Raw genomic sequence first — 13,313 nt, forward strand, 5'->3', positions numbered from 1 at the left:
CAAAGTTCCATTAAACAGAACACCACATGCAAAGTGGAGACAAGGATTTGCTTCTTGTATGGACGAAAAATACAGGTTACACAGTTTGAATCCTAAAACTAAGAGACAATTTATCAATTTACCTCAGACATGAGTAGAGGTCTGGAAAATGGATGGAATTCGAGTTACAGAATACCATATTTTCATGAATGCTTATGTAAGAACAGCAATGTTAACATGTAACCGTAATTTACACGAATACTTGGCATTCTGGAGCTAGTTTCGTTACTTTTGACTGATCAAAGCCCTCCCAACTAAACCACTTGTGATTTGTCAGTTATTCCATCGCAAATGCAGGCTATCTGGAGCAGTCTTTAATTTGAGATCACATTGTTTAAAAAATATATATTTTTCTATCGTCCAGTACTCTTTAGACAGATGAGAAAGTCAAGTTCCCACGTGGGTTGGAACATACTTCACGTAAGACTGATTTTAACTTAATTTCAGCACTTTCATAGAAGGGACTGTCCCAGATCTGTAACTGTTCAATGTTGTATTCACTTCACAGTGTATCAAGCACCAGCGTTGCCATGGATTGGTTTCAAATAACCCTTTATATATAATTTTATATTTATATATATATAGTTATATCAAAACTGATAGTACATAGTATAACTGGAAGAAAGAACTAAACTTAAAAGGATATGCTGAAAGGATGGAGTCTGTGAACACAATAAATAAAAGCTCCCTCCCCCTCCCACCCCACTCCCCCCAACAAAACAAAAACAAAAACCAGTTGTAATGTACATGGAAAATTGTGCACAGCAGATTTTTTTTTTATATAAAAAGTAGATTCAGGAGCACATCCAATTATAAATGATTGTTAGGAAAATCATATAAAACAATGGAATACATAAAAGTGTCAAGAGTAATCGTCAGGGTGCGAAATTCCTTGGGGGCCAGATGCCCATGGCAAGCAGAAATTATCCTGGCAGCATCACTAAGAGGTCGATGTCCACAGAAGATTCTCCAGGGGTGCAAGCGGCATGGGCAGGTGGAGGATGTGAATTTCATACCCTGATTCATAGTTTTCACAACTCCATGTGCAATTTCAGAAAGATTCATCATTTACTGCTGACATGTCGCCCTTTGGCGTGGAGGAACGGGAGGAACCCTTGTCTGTGCTCTCCGACCCCGAGCTGCTCTGGTTCTGCTGTTCTGACCCTGCACTGGAGGTCACTGTGGATGAGGAGGTCGAGGAGGAGCGAGTCTTTTCCTTAAAGTCTGTGATAATGACGGTGACGTTGCCCACAGTTACTGCCAACTGCTGTGCGGTGCTCCTGTCCACGTTTTTCAGCCGGGGCCTGAAAGCAACACCACAGGGGAAGAGCCCATGAAATCGGCTACGGATGCAAAGGACTTCTGGCCCAACATCACCCCGCCACACACACAGACTGCATGACGCTGTGGCAATGAATCTAAAACGCCAGCACGGATACCAGCGCTTACTACCATATCTGCCGACTAAGAAGCGTAGCAAGAAACGAAACCGCCAATCAGTTAGCAAAGCTTCGGATCACTGCAAAATTATGATCAATTTATCTTTCTCCTGTTTTGGACTCAGTGATATAAAAGCAGCTCATATCTATGTGCATGTACTTTGAAAGTTAACAGTCCCACTGCCCCAGCTCTTCACCCCACCCCTTCTTAGCCTACAAACCCACAGGCACAAAACCACCCCTGACTCTTGATTATGAGCAGGTGAATCAGGGCAGCGACGTGGTATTTCACTCTAGTTTCAAATACCTTGAGGTGTGATTCGTTTCACTGGTCTTTGTTGTAGCATTTGCAGACTGTATACTGTTCGCTTCGCTAGGAGGATCTTTCAGAATATCGGACTTTGGTCTAAATGGGGAGACAGAAAAAGAGGCATTTAAAAGATATCTTTGATTCACCTGCAAAATAACATAGTACTGTACTGAGTTACCGAAGAACTTACTTTGTTTTTTTGTTGGTATTTTTCTTGGTAACACTAGGACTAATTTCTTTATCTTTCTCGGGTTTCTCTTTGTCTTGCTTTTCAACCTTCTCCTTCTTCTCCTTTTTAGGGGGTGGTGGAGTGGCATACTGTTGGGCCACTTGCTGGGCCACCAGCTGAGAATTGATCCGAGGTTTTCTAAAACATTCAAGAAAAGATGTTTCATTATTTGCTTTTTAACTGTTTCTTTAATTTTAAAATTTTGGTCTCATAATTTTTAGGTATTCTATTACTGGTATCCAGCAACTCAAACTAAATTATATGGTGTTTTATTATTTCCAGATAGTATGGTTAAGTCCATAAAACTTTTCCTCTTTCAAATCCACTCTCCGTACATCCACCTTTAATGACATAAACACACGCGCTCACGCAAACATACATATCCCTGTGCAGTCAAGACTTTCAGCCAATTAAAACATGACGCTGCTTCTAGGAGAAGCAGCTTCTGAGAACACTGCTTCTTTTGAGCTGTCAAGATTATACTGACTGACAGCTTTCAAATACTTCTGCCGCAGAGGGTTAATCTCATTTTATTAAATGGACACTGGTAATCCCTTGAAAAGAGAATGAAATTAGAAGTGTGACATTCACTCCTCAATCTAATTATTCCGACTTGGTCTGCTCCCCTGCTGCTCTGTGACTGGCACAGACAACACGTATCGAGCAATAAAAGGTAACTGTGGTTCATACGAGCTTCCAAGGGGGTGAAGACAAAGTCACTATAAAAACATCTTAGACAAGTGATACATTCATTGTGCCATAAACCATTATGTCTGCACCAGTCTCCAACTGACACTGGCTCTTAGCACTATTGTTTACAAATTCTAAACGGTGCCAAACGCTTCTCACAGTGCATGACCATTCGGACCCAAATGGCAAAGGGAGAAAGGAAAACCTAGGCGCTATTTCTATACAATATTAATTTTCAAAGACGTTAGCATCTAGATCGACACTTACAATATAATAAATTCTCCAAGTACAAGGTAGAAAACACATATCTAAGTGGGTTATTAATGAGGTGAAGCAACCACCTGCCATGATGTAATGATCCCCTTCAGACCCCACGTCCCCCTCAGTTCCCAACGATGAAGGCACTGGCCAGAGAAAAATAACTGGACAGACAAGGTCTGCCTCATCAATGAGAGAGCCAGCGGTGGAAGAATGGAAATAGAAAAAAATTAAAAAAAAAGGCCTACGAAAAACAAAACAGAAGTTTTTCTTAAATAATTCCGCCATTTTTTTTTTCAAGAAAACAAAAAGAGTTGCTAGGTACAGGACACGCTGGCTCCTAAATTAAGCACAGTTACTGAAGCACCTCTTGGGAGGAGGTGTGATGTGGCGAAGAAGAAATATAGGACGAGGAGGGGACAGACACCTACTCCTTGACTTCATCAAGGCCAGCCTGCTAGGGGAAGACACTGGGTTTGTTCTGAGTGTCTCAGTGCTGGCTCCACAATAGTGTGGCTTTGCAGGAAACACACCAACAAAGGAGCAATCCCAGAGCAAGTTTCCTATTGGTCTCCAGCAAACACAGCCCTTGGTTACGGCGGCATACGACGAAGCCCACAACGGGTACGGTCACCTCAGGCTGGACCACAAGCAGCCTCACATGCCACTGAGCAAGGGATTCAAACATGTGAAGTGCCCCGAGATAAAGGGAGGAAGGTACTTAATACTCTAAACTCCCGCCCCTCAAGTGAAAGGTGAAAGGTAACATTCTTTTTTCACAGGTTCTAACAAAGGCAGCAGCAGCCATTCTAACACATTCTTCTCTTTCAAAGAGGAAGTGTATCTGTTAATACTTACAGAGAAGATAATCACCACTACGAACTATTTCACAAGTATTCACAGGGAACACAAACAGACCAGCTGTCTACAGGGATTACCAAGCAGTTTAAATCAGAGTTTAAACAAACTGTCATATACTAACCAATACTCAGGTGTCAAAATGAAATAACTCAGCCAAGTGAAAACTAACTAACTAAATAAATAAAACTTTATGAAAAACTACACCTTGAGGGAGACTTTCAATTAAGCCAGTATGTGTACTTCACTGCATGGAAGTCTGACAAGAGAAGACAACTGGACACCAGTCCAAGACCACCTGCAACAGCGAGAAGAACCAACGGCACGTGGCACACCAGACGCTTGCCCCAGAGAAACCACCCCCGGCCCCATCACCAGGCCCACCCAGTCTGAGTTAGGGGGGCCTGCCTCACTCCAGCATGTCCTACAGAGTTCTATGATGTCAGTTAGCACGCCGCACTGTAACTGTCAATCAAATGTACACTCCTGAATGGCATGACCGTGTCTTAATCAGCCTTCTCTATGGCATTCAGCACAGTACCAGGTACCCAATAAAATTACCTACTGGATGAATAAAGGATAAACGAAAATTTCAGAGAAAGACAAAGTAGGATAAGGACTGAGGAAAGGGCCCAAGCTTTGGTGATCAAGAAGTCAACTGCCGACTTTCAGGAGAGCAAGCCACACACTATCAGGGCTGCAAAGAGGAAGGAACTACAGGATGTCAGAGGAATAATCTAGAGGCGGCCAACAGGAACCCTTTTGAGAACTGTGGTGCTGAGGTAAAGGACAGCCCTGCCACTGCAGAAAGGGGTCAGCAGGGTTTGAGGATATTTCCTTGGGAACAGGAGGCTTAAATCATGTTGTACACTGAAGAGGGAGAAAGACTGAAGGCAGGCAGAAGAGAGGGGTTAGCCATGGGGCAAAGGAGAGAAAGCATACAATCAAGAAAAGCACTGGGGGCTTCCCTGGTGGCGCAGTGGTTGAGAGTCCGCCTGCCGATGCAGGGGACGCGGGTTCGTGCCCCGGTCCGGGAAGATCCCACATGCTGCGGAGCGGCTGGGCCCGTGAGCCATGGCCGCTGAGCCTGCGCGTCCAGAGCCTGTGCTCCGCAACGGGAGAGGCCACAACGGTGAGAGGCCCGCGTACCGCAAAAAAAAAAAAAGAACAAGTGCTGGGATTGGGATTGACATGTATACACTGATGTGTAAAAAACTGATGACTAATAAGAACCTGCTGTATAAAAAAATAAATAAAATAAAAATTAAAAAAAAAGCAAAGCACTGGGAAAGGAACAGAGACTTTCTTCTGAGATGGGAGGGATGCTAGGTACTGGGGGATTATTGGCAGAATATTGGCAGAATATGGGAATGAGAGATCAGAGGAGAGATCCTGAAGCAATGGACATCAGAAGTGGTACCTGGGTTGGTGAGCAGCTGGCACTACCAGCAGAACAGAGAGCTAGGGGAGAGCAAAGAGGAAAGGAAGTCACCCTTGTCTCACAAACAGCCCCTAATGGCAGGCACCTGATGCACCTGCAAGCGGCTCTCAACCACCCAGACGCCGTGCTGATCCAAGATGGATTATCCCCTCACAGGCGGCTTGCCGAGGCCATGGGCAAAGCATGGGCAACAGGCCAGGTGCCTGTCTCGTACTCCTCCCGTGGACGACCACTCTCTAACATTTCAGCAGGGCAAGCAAACCCTCAGAATTTTTCAGTGCACGCACCACAATCCAGCATCTGTAGGACAGTATGTATACACACACACGGTGACATAAACTGCACCTCAAATGCAGCACGTGTGCACAACCGCACGGATGTCCTCACTTGTTCCTAAGAAAATGATGTCTGACTAGAATAGTGAAAGAAGTGTGCTTCCTCTCTAATGGGCAACCAAACTGAAACTTCACAAATGAAAAGGACCCAAGGCTCACTGGGATCAGATTATTACCAAGAAATATGGGATGTCTGCTAAAAGCACCTGTTTTGTTCCACAAGTACGTCTGTGTTCTCAGCGTCCTCAAATAACAACCTAGTAATTCTTCCATCATCACTTGCTCCTTCCCCACAAAAACCCTCACCAACAGGTGGGAATCTATTATTTTAATTATTAGAGTGGTTTTTTCAAACTAGTTCCCCCAACAAACCCCACAGTCCTTCTCGGATCAGGGAACGGGGTGAGGTGGGGAAACGCAACGAATTCATTTTGAAATGGTGCACTGCTGCTGAACACAATGCGTACCTTTGAAGAAGGTGAAGAAGTGAGAAGGGTCGTCGGGGGGAGACCCTCCAAAGGTGCCACCCTGCCAGAACTGCTGTGGCAGCTCCTGCCATCCGTCCCCTACTTATTCCCAGGCCGGAGCATTCTGACGGCATGAGGATGGGAACGTGCCACCTCCACGGAGAGCCACGCACGCCGCACCCCAGCTGGCCGCGTTCTCCAGGTTAGATGCTGTGAACTGCCGTCGAGCAGCAGGCCAGGACCACCTCACAGCCAAAACAGGACAGGCACACTACGGAGCCAGAGTCAGCACAGCATCCTCCAGAGCACAACTGATTGTCTCTGTTTTACCAATTAAGGAGACTGAAAGCAGAAAGATCAAGAACCTTGTCTAAGGTTCACAGTAAGTGGCTAAACTGGGATTTTTTAACCCAGATCCACCTGAACTTTTCAAAGCCTCCTCTTATTTATTTATTTATTTATGGCTGTGTTGGGTCTTCATTGCTGCACACAGGCTTTTTCTAGTTGCGGCGAGCAAGGGCTACTCTGTTGCAGTGTGCGGGCTTCTCATTGCAGAGCACGGGCTCTAGGCGCACGGGCTTCAGTAGTTGTGGCACACGGGCTCAGTAGTTGTGGCTCACGGGCTCTAGAGCGCAGGCTCAGTAGTTGTGGTGCACGGGCTTAGCTGCTTGGTGGCGTGTGGGACCTTCCCGGACCAGGGATTGAACCCGTGACCCCTGCACTGGCAGATGGATTCTTAACCACTGCGCCACCAGGGAAGTTCCCAAAGACTCCTCTTATGAAAGTAACTTCAAATGAGTCTCCCCACCGTTTGTGCGTGTCGGGGGGCGGGGAGGGGGCACAGGGTACTAGGGGTGGAAGACCCAGGTCAACTCAGGCTACGGTTTCAACAGATACCTGCCCAAGAATTCCAGCACTCTCGTTAGCCCCACCATCTTCACTGGGGTAAGAAGAGGACTACTTGGTTGCCCTTAAGGGGAGAGAAAAGGGCACGGGGAGAGGAGATGGCAAAGTATGTTTTCCAATGTCTTTTAACATTTCCTGTAAGGAAAGAACCCTTATCATGATATTTAACACTGCTGATCAGTGAGAAATAGTTACTTCCCACAGATTTACACTGCTCAGTGCAGTCTTTTAAGTGTCATACAACACACTGTATATAGCTCACTTAATGGGCAGAATTTCCAGCATATTGCAGGACGTCAATTCTTCAATACGGAGCTGAGAGTCTGGGGTTCTCCAAAATTACCTAAGTTTCCCAACTAACAAATCTTAAACTAGCAATTAACAGCTTTCTCAATACAGGGGAAAACATTAGATCAAAGAACATGGCTTATTGCTTCTGGTGACTACACCTCAAAGCCCATTAATCACCACCAACAAAAACAGACAAACAAAAAGCCCTATTTGACCAGAAATACTATACAGTATGTAACATGGGGCCTGGTTTCCTTTATAAGTACGTTTGCCAACAAAAGTTTTTTGCTATCTTCTTCAAAACTGTATTTTTTTAATAAAAAATTTTTAGGCTTCTGAAAATTGTTTCATACCTTTATTGTTGCTTTTCCAATAGAGTTTACAAAGGAAAATCCGCTGTGACATTTCAGTAATAGACATCATCAGGAAATCTTGTCTATTTATTTGCATTTGAACAGCTAATATTTCAGAGAAGAACTGATTCCACAAAGTGAAGCAAATCTTTATCAAGGGACATCCTTAATTTTTGAAAACGAAAAATTTCACACAAACACAAATGAGAGCAAAAAACAAGCTATCTTCCTGGATTGCTCTGGGGGAACATGGGCAAACCATATGTTTCCCCCATACAACACTTTCCTTCTCCACTGTGTGCTCAGGGGAACCTGAAATCTGTGATCATTTCTCACGTGCTTTTCTGTATCTCAGCTCCCACAAAGAGAAACAGGACAAAGCCATCTTCTCGTAGTTCAGGCAACAAAGAGCAATAACAAATCTTTTTTTTCCTTGATTATGTCCAGCTCTTCCTAAACTAACATTTGTGTGTTTTGTCCACTTATGGAATTCCATTTTCAGTTAAAATACCCTAAAGGCTCTGAAATCACACAATCAACTTATCCATTAAAAAAAAAAAAAGTACCCTGCAACTTACAAAACATCTTTGCCAAGTTAACTGACACTGCCCTTGAGTTCTGCCATCGCCCTTACCTCCCCCACCAAGCCCTTCCTCGCCTTGGCAATCTGTTGGTTGAAAAATTAGCAATTTCCAGGACTGAACTACTCTGAAAATGCCTGTCCATTTAGCTCACTCTACCAGGAGCCCACGAGTCTTTGAGATCACATCATGGCTCTGTAATTAAAAGGAGGCTTCTCCACATGACCCATTTCCCCGTCCCTCCAGTCAAAAGGTTATTCTACACATGCGCATTGGACTAACTAGGATGCATCTTACCTCCCCACCAATGACTGAACTTCTGTATTACTGAGCCCCCGATACACGTGCGCACGCACGCACACAAACACACACCAGCTGGGAACACAGCAGAGTACTCTGCACAGCCGTTACCGACTAAAATATTTTGAAAATGAAATGGGAATAGAAAATACAACCTCAGGGAAGCGGGTGGGCCAAATGTGTAAAATGCGTTATAAACTGCACAACTTTTTTTCTTTGCAGAAGTACCTGTTAAAGCCATAATTAGGGTAAATAAATCTGATCTCTGTCTGCATACAATATGTATTCCAAGTTAAAAGAAGCTGCGAATCCATTTTCACGCCAGCTATTGCCTGTATTTAGCTCCAAGGCCATGTAAGCGTTAAGATTCAGGGTCTGTCCCAGCAACACTGCCAACCACACACTACTGGCTCCTGGCTTCGGTGAGCGCAACAGAAAAGAGGCCCTACAAGAGCAACTTGCTTTCTGTTCATTTTACCCACCCGCTGCTGACCCATTGTAAGTTACATACCAAAGATAAAGCAGAGGAGAAATGCTGTGAACACAGAAGTCAGGATTCTGGCTCCAACATCAATGACCATGAGATCTCAAAGGGTGACACAAGACTTCTTTTAAACTCTAGACATGCACAGGTAGAACAGATTTGAAGTAATTAGGCTACTTTAGGGCTCTTTCCCCTCCACCTATACTTATATTTTAGCAACTACTGCCTCACTTTATCCTCAACAATTCTAAAAGGTATGTTACACAACCACTAGTATTCTCAGTTTAAAAAGAGAGAGAGGATTTACAACTACACCAGAGACAATTAGTCTGGTAGTCTTTCAGGTGTACCATGCTAGGCTGAGAGTTTTGTAACAAAGGGTTTTAATCTCATGAAAATTTCTGTACCTTTTCATATTTGATTCACTGTTACAGTACAGTTATTACTAAGAATCACCCAGGTGAGTCAATCCAGCCCAATGAAGAATAACAGATGAGGAAATATGGCAGATAATCTAGTTTCGTAAATAAGTTCCCAGGGAGTTTCTAGGTAAGCACTTACTTTGCCACTATTTTAAAGAGCTGATCATCTTAAGAGACCAATGGACAAATATTCATCTGTTCAGTTATGGGATGAAACCACAAAAAGAGCTCCAGTCAGATTCTTCCCTGACGCAGGAAACATAAGACCTTGTACTAGTTGTCAGTCCCAGTGACTAGGATGCTCTTTCAGCTTGCTGATTTAGGCTCACTTCAACATTACTCAGACCTAGCTGGCTTTGCTTTGGAAAGATGAATACTCATGGCCTTCCTTCCCCAGAGCTGCTGTTGCCACAGAGTCAGGCCACGCTACACCAGGGTAATACGAAACTTCTATGACCCTGTGGCCTTCACTGCTACAATCATACACTGCGTGGCATTATTAAATTCTCTCTGCTCCCCAAATAGTATCTTTTCTTGCTGTTCTTTTCTCTCCTAAATAGTTCTTTGGCCTCTCATGTAAACACCTGTTTTCATGAAATTTCTCAAATCTTCTACAATGAGCCACTGGGTGGCCTGAAGGGGTCTGAGTTCATCTTCTAGGTTACTCTTTGCTGCCAATATACATCCTGGACTCAGGAGAACCACTCTGCCTTGTACCAGAAAACTAAAATTTCCCCCTTAATTCGGACTCCAACTATCAAATTAAAAAAAAGAAAAGAAAAAACCGTCAAGCCATCCCCTTTATTCCACTTATCTCTCCATCCTCACCTTCACAGGTAAATAGGGCGAGTACAGACTTTGGAGTTAGGACAGCCTTTGGACTTTATCCAGACTCTGCTATTGAGCTTGGGTAAATTACTCAAAATGGAAATGGGACCACAACTAATATATCAGGGCTGAAATCAAGATTAAAGGAGGTAAAGTTCTCTTAGCTCGTCATAGTACATGTACACAGAACATGCAGCTATTCCACAAAATAATTCCCCTTAAAAGTAATATCTACGTTTCAAAGCACTAACTTTTCCAGCTGTAGATGCATCTACTACCCTTCCACAGACACAGGGAGGGCAATGGAAATATTTACAAATAAAAGAAGCTGCTAAGCTCTGCCCTATGGAAATGGCTCTAGAGACAGAAATCCCTCACGTAGCTTAGTGTCCTAAGTTAATCATGCTGGCTGGGAGAAGAGGCAGCACTAAGGATCCTCATTGACTTAGCTGTCAGTTTTTCTGCATTACTTCAGACAGAATTTTGGTTTTGCAGATATTCCTTTTAAAAGAGAATGCCTTTAGGGGAGGCTACCGGACTTCAATTTTACGATACTATACGTGGTATTGCACAAACTCACCAGATACAACTTGGTTAGAAACAACTGGCTCCAAGAGAACTAACACAAGCATCCTTAACAGCACAATCTGAAATGTTCTACTACAGATTCAAAATTATCAATATATTCAAATGTCTCTTATGCTCTGAAAACACACTTACTTAAAAAGTACTTGAGCACCAGTAACTGTCGGCACTGTAACTTTTCTGCAACTCCGGAACATATGTTCAGAAAGTAAAAGGAGCTACAAGTGGTTGAGGCTCTTGAAAACAAAACCCTTATTTTATAAACGAAGCTGGCAGCAATGGAGAGAGAGCCTAGTCCAGGTTGGTTCTCAAAGTGTGGCCCAGAGACTCCTGGGGGTATTCAAGAACCTTTGAGGAGGGTCCACAAGGCGAAAACTATTTCTATAATAATTACCTCCACAGTAATACTTGCCTTTTCATTTTCCAAAGACTAAATGACACGTGACATCACTGCTCTGAGAGCTAATGAAATGTATGTTTGTATATTCCTGTGTTCTAAACATTGCTCAGTTTTAAGTTCTGATGTGGAAAGTATCTACAGGTATAGCCAACATGAGCAAAAGCTACTTGGGGTCCACAATAATTTTAAACAGTGCAAGAGATCCTCTGACCAAAAAGCTGGAGAGCTGCTACCCTAGGACCATGACAAATATTTTACTGTGCAAGTCTGCTGCTTCATCACAGGTAAAGAAAGAAGAGGTTTTCTTCAGAAGACAACTTCTAAAACAACTCAAGCTTAAATTCTTGCTCAGCAAAACTGCAAAAAAACCAAACAAAAAACAACAAAAAAAACCCACCACCATGAAAAGCAGCATCACCTCCAAACGCAGCTTAAGAAAACATTTCAAAGAAAAAGAAAAAATTTTCAACTTCCTAAACACAAGCACAACTTTCAAGAACAAGGCTTAAAAGTATTTCAACCACAGACTATAAATCTGGCTTCCTTCCATTTCCTCTCCCCTGTGGTGCCTAAAATAACAGAATTTCATTGTGGTCATTCAAGTATTAAAAGTAAATGTCCCATAATAAATATGCCCTTTAGATCTCTCACAGCATTTCTCCCAAAGTAAATCCACTGACAAAGAATGGACTAGTTGACATCATGTGAAGAAAAATGTTTCCTAAATTGTTTTCAAAATGGACCTTCTTTGAAGATGGCTAACTGCCATTTCTTTCCGATACCTGCCATTCCAAATTTTCAATACAAATTTTATTCTACAGTAAAAGACTTTGGTGTTAAGACTGGAAAGGTGTTTTGCTGGCTGAGGATTTCTTCTGAGCAGTGTTAGGATCGCTGCCACGCTTGAGGCAGTGTGAGAATTACAGTAGCTGCTGTATTGTGACTACAGAAGTGGTGGAGACACACCTCCCCTCGCCCGCCTCCTTGAGGAGGAGAAGTCCATGTAGGTTACCAAATCCCAACTCTCTGGGCCAGCATCCCTACTTCCGGAAGCCCATCTGAGTAAAGGAGCAGAGAGAGATGTAACATTCCTCGTGCTGTCTCTTGTCCTGGTTTCACCTCCGGCATTTGGGCTTATGTTTCCAAATTCATCAAACAGACTTTTCCTGGTGTCTACTCTATGCCAAGGCAGGCGCTCTGCACTCTGAGTATGGGTGTATGCTTCTTTTCCAAGAAGCTGATAAAATATGACGCTTTAGATTTCAACGGCCAAGATCTCTGTTGAGGGTCCCTTGTGTTTTCTGGGCTGCTCCCTGTCACACAAGTTGGATCATAGGACTTAGCAGGCTGAGGTGCCTCAGCTCTCTCCTCTGCTTTCTGTATTTATTTTAGAATCTAACTCCATGACCTTGGATGAATTACATACTCTCTCCAGACTGCAGTTTCCTCATTGATAAAAGAGATCAGAATAGAGTAAGTAAGCAATCTCTATGGCTCCTTCAGCTCAGATACTTGTATTCAATATTTAATAAAAACAATAGAGTTATTTGTTCTTAACATACAGGCAAGTTTGTGTTAAGTACATTCTACAAACTACACTGCTGGTTTAGTGACTTTGATATGACCTCTCCCAATCTCCCCAGAAGATACACAAAATTACCTTATAAATCATGCAAATGATTTTAAGAAGGATCACAAGACACTACAAATCTCTTCGCAAACCATATATCTTCAGATGCAAATAAACTTGATGATGTATCAAGTCTTTCTCCAAGAAACTATACTAAAGCAACCCAATCTGCTCTGAAAATTCCTTTATAGCTGTCAGAGATCCCATTTAAAATGCACGTAACCATTTTGAAATTACAGTTCATGTCACAAAACTGGGCACCTACAAAGCACACAGAAGAATTTGTAATTCTTCAGAGGGAACCCCCCCCCCAAAAACACTATTTAGATAATTTAAAGAAATCCAAGATCTAACAAACCAGTTGCCCTCTTCAGGTCTTGGTTTTCTCACCTGTAAAATTAGAGGGTTGGACTAAATTAAGGTAATCTTAAGGATTCCCTCAAACCTAATCCTTAAAACGAAACAAA

General features: G+C 43.0%; 1 protein-coding gene across 1 annotated transcript in view; it reads right to left on the reverse strand.

The window, feature by feature from the left end:
• Window positions 1–777: 777 nt before the first annotated feature.
• RYBP (RING1 and YY1 binding protein) overlaps window positions 778–13,313 on the reverse strand; it is a 71,818-nt gene continuing 59,282 nt past the window's right edge. The window contains exons 3-5 of the mRNA XM_060022914.1: window positions 1,979–2,155; window positions 1,786–1,884; window positions 778–1,343 (exon numbers count right to left, since the gene is read on the reverse strand). Coding sequence (XP_059878897.1) covers window positions 1,091–1,343; window positions 1,786–1,884; window positions 1,979–2,155 — 529 coding nt within the window. The 3' untranslated portion in view covers window positions 778–1,090. The remainder of the gene's footprint in view (window positions 1,344–1,785; window positions 1,885–1,978; window positions 2,156–13,313) is intronic.

The sequence above is a fragment of the Delphinus delphis genome, chromosome 10 (assembly GCF_949987515.2).
Source record: "Delphinus delphis chromosome 10, mDelDel1.2, whole genome shotgun sequence".
Classification (NCBI taxonomy): domain Eukaryota; kingdom Metazoa; phylum Chordata; class Mammalia; order Artiodactyla; family Delphinidae; genus Delphinus; species Delphinus delphis.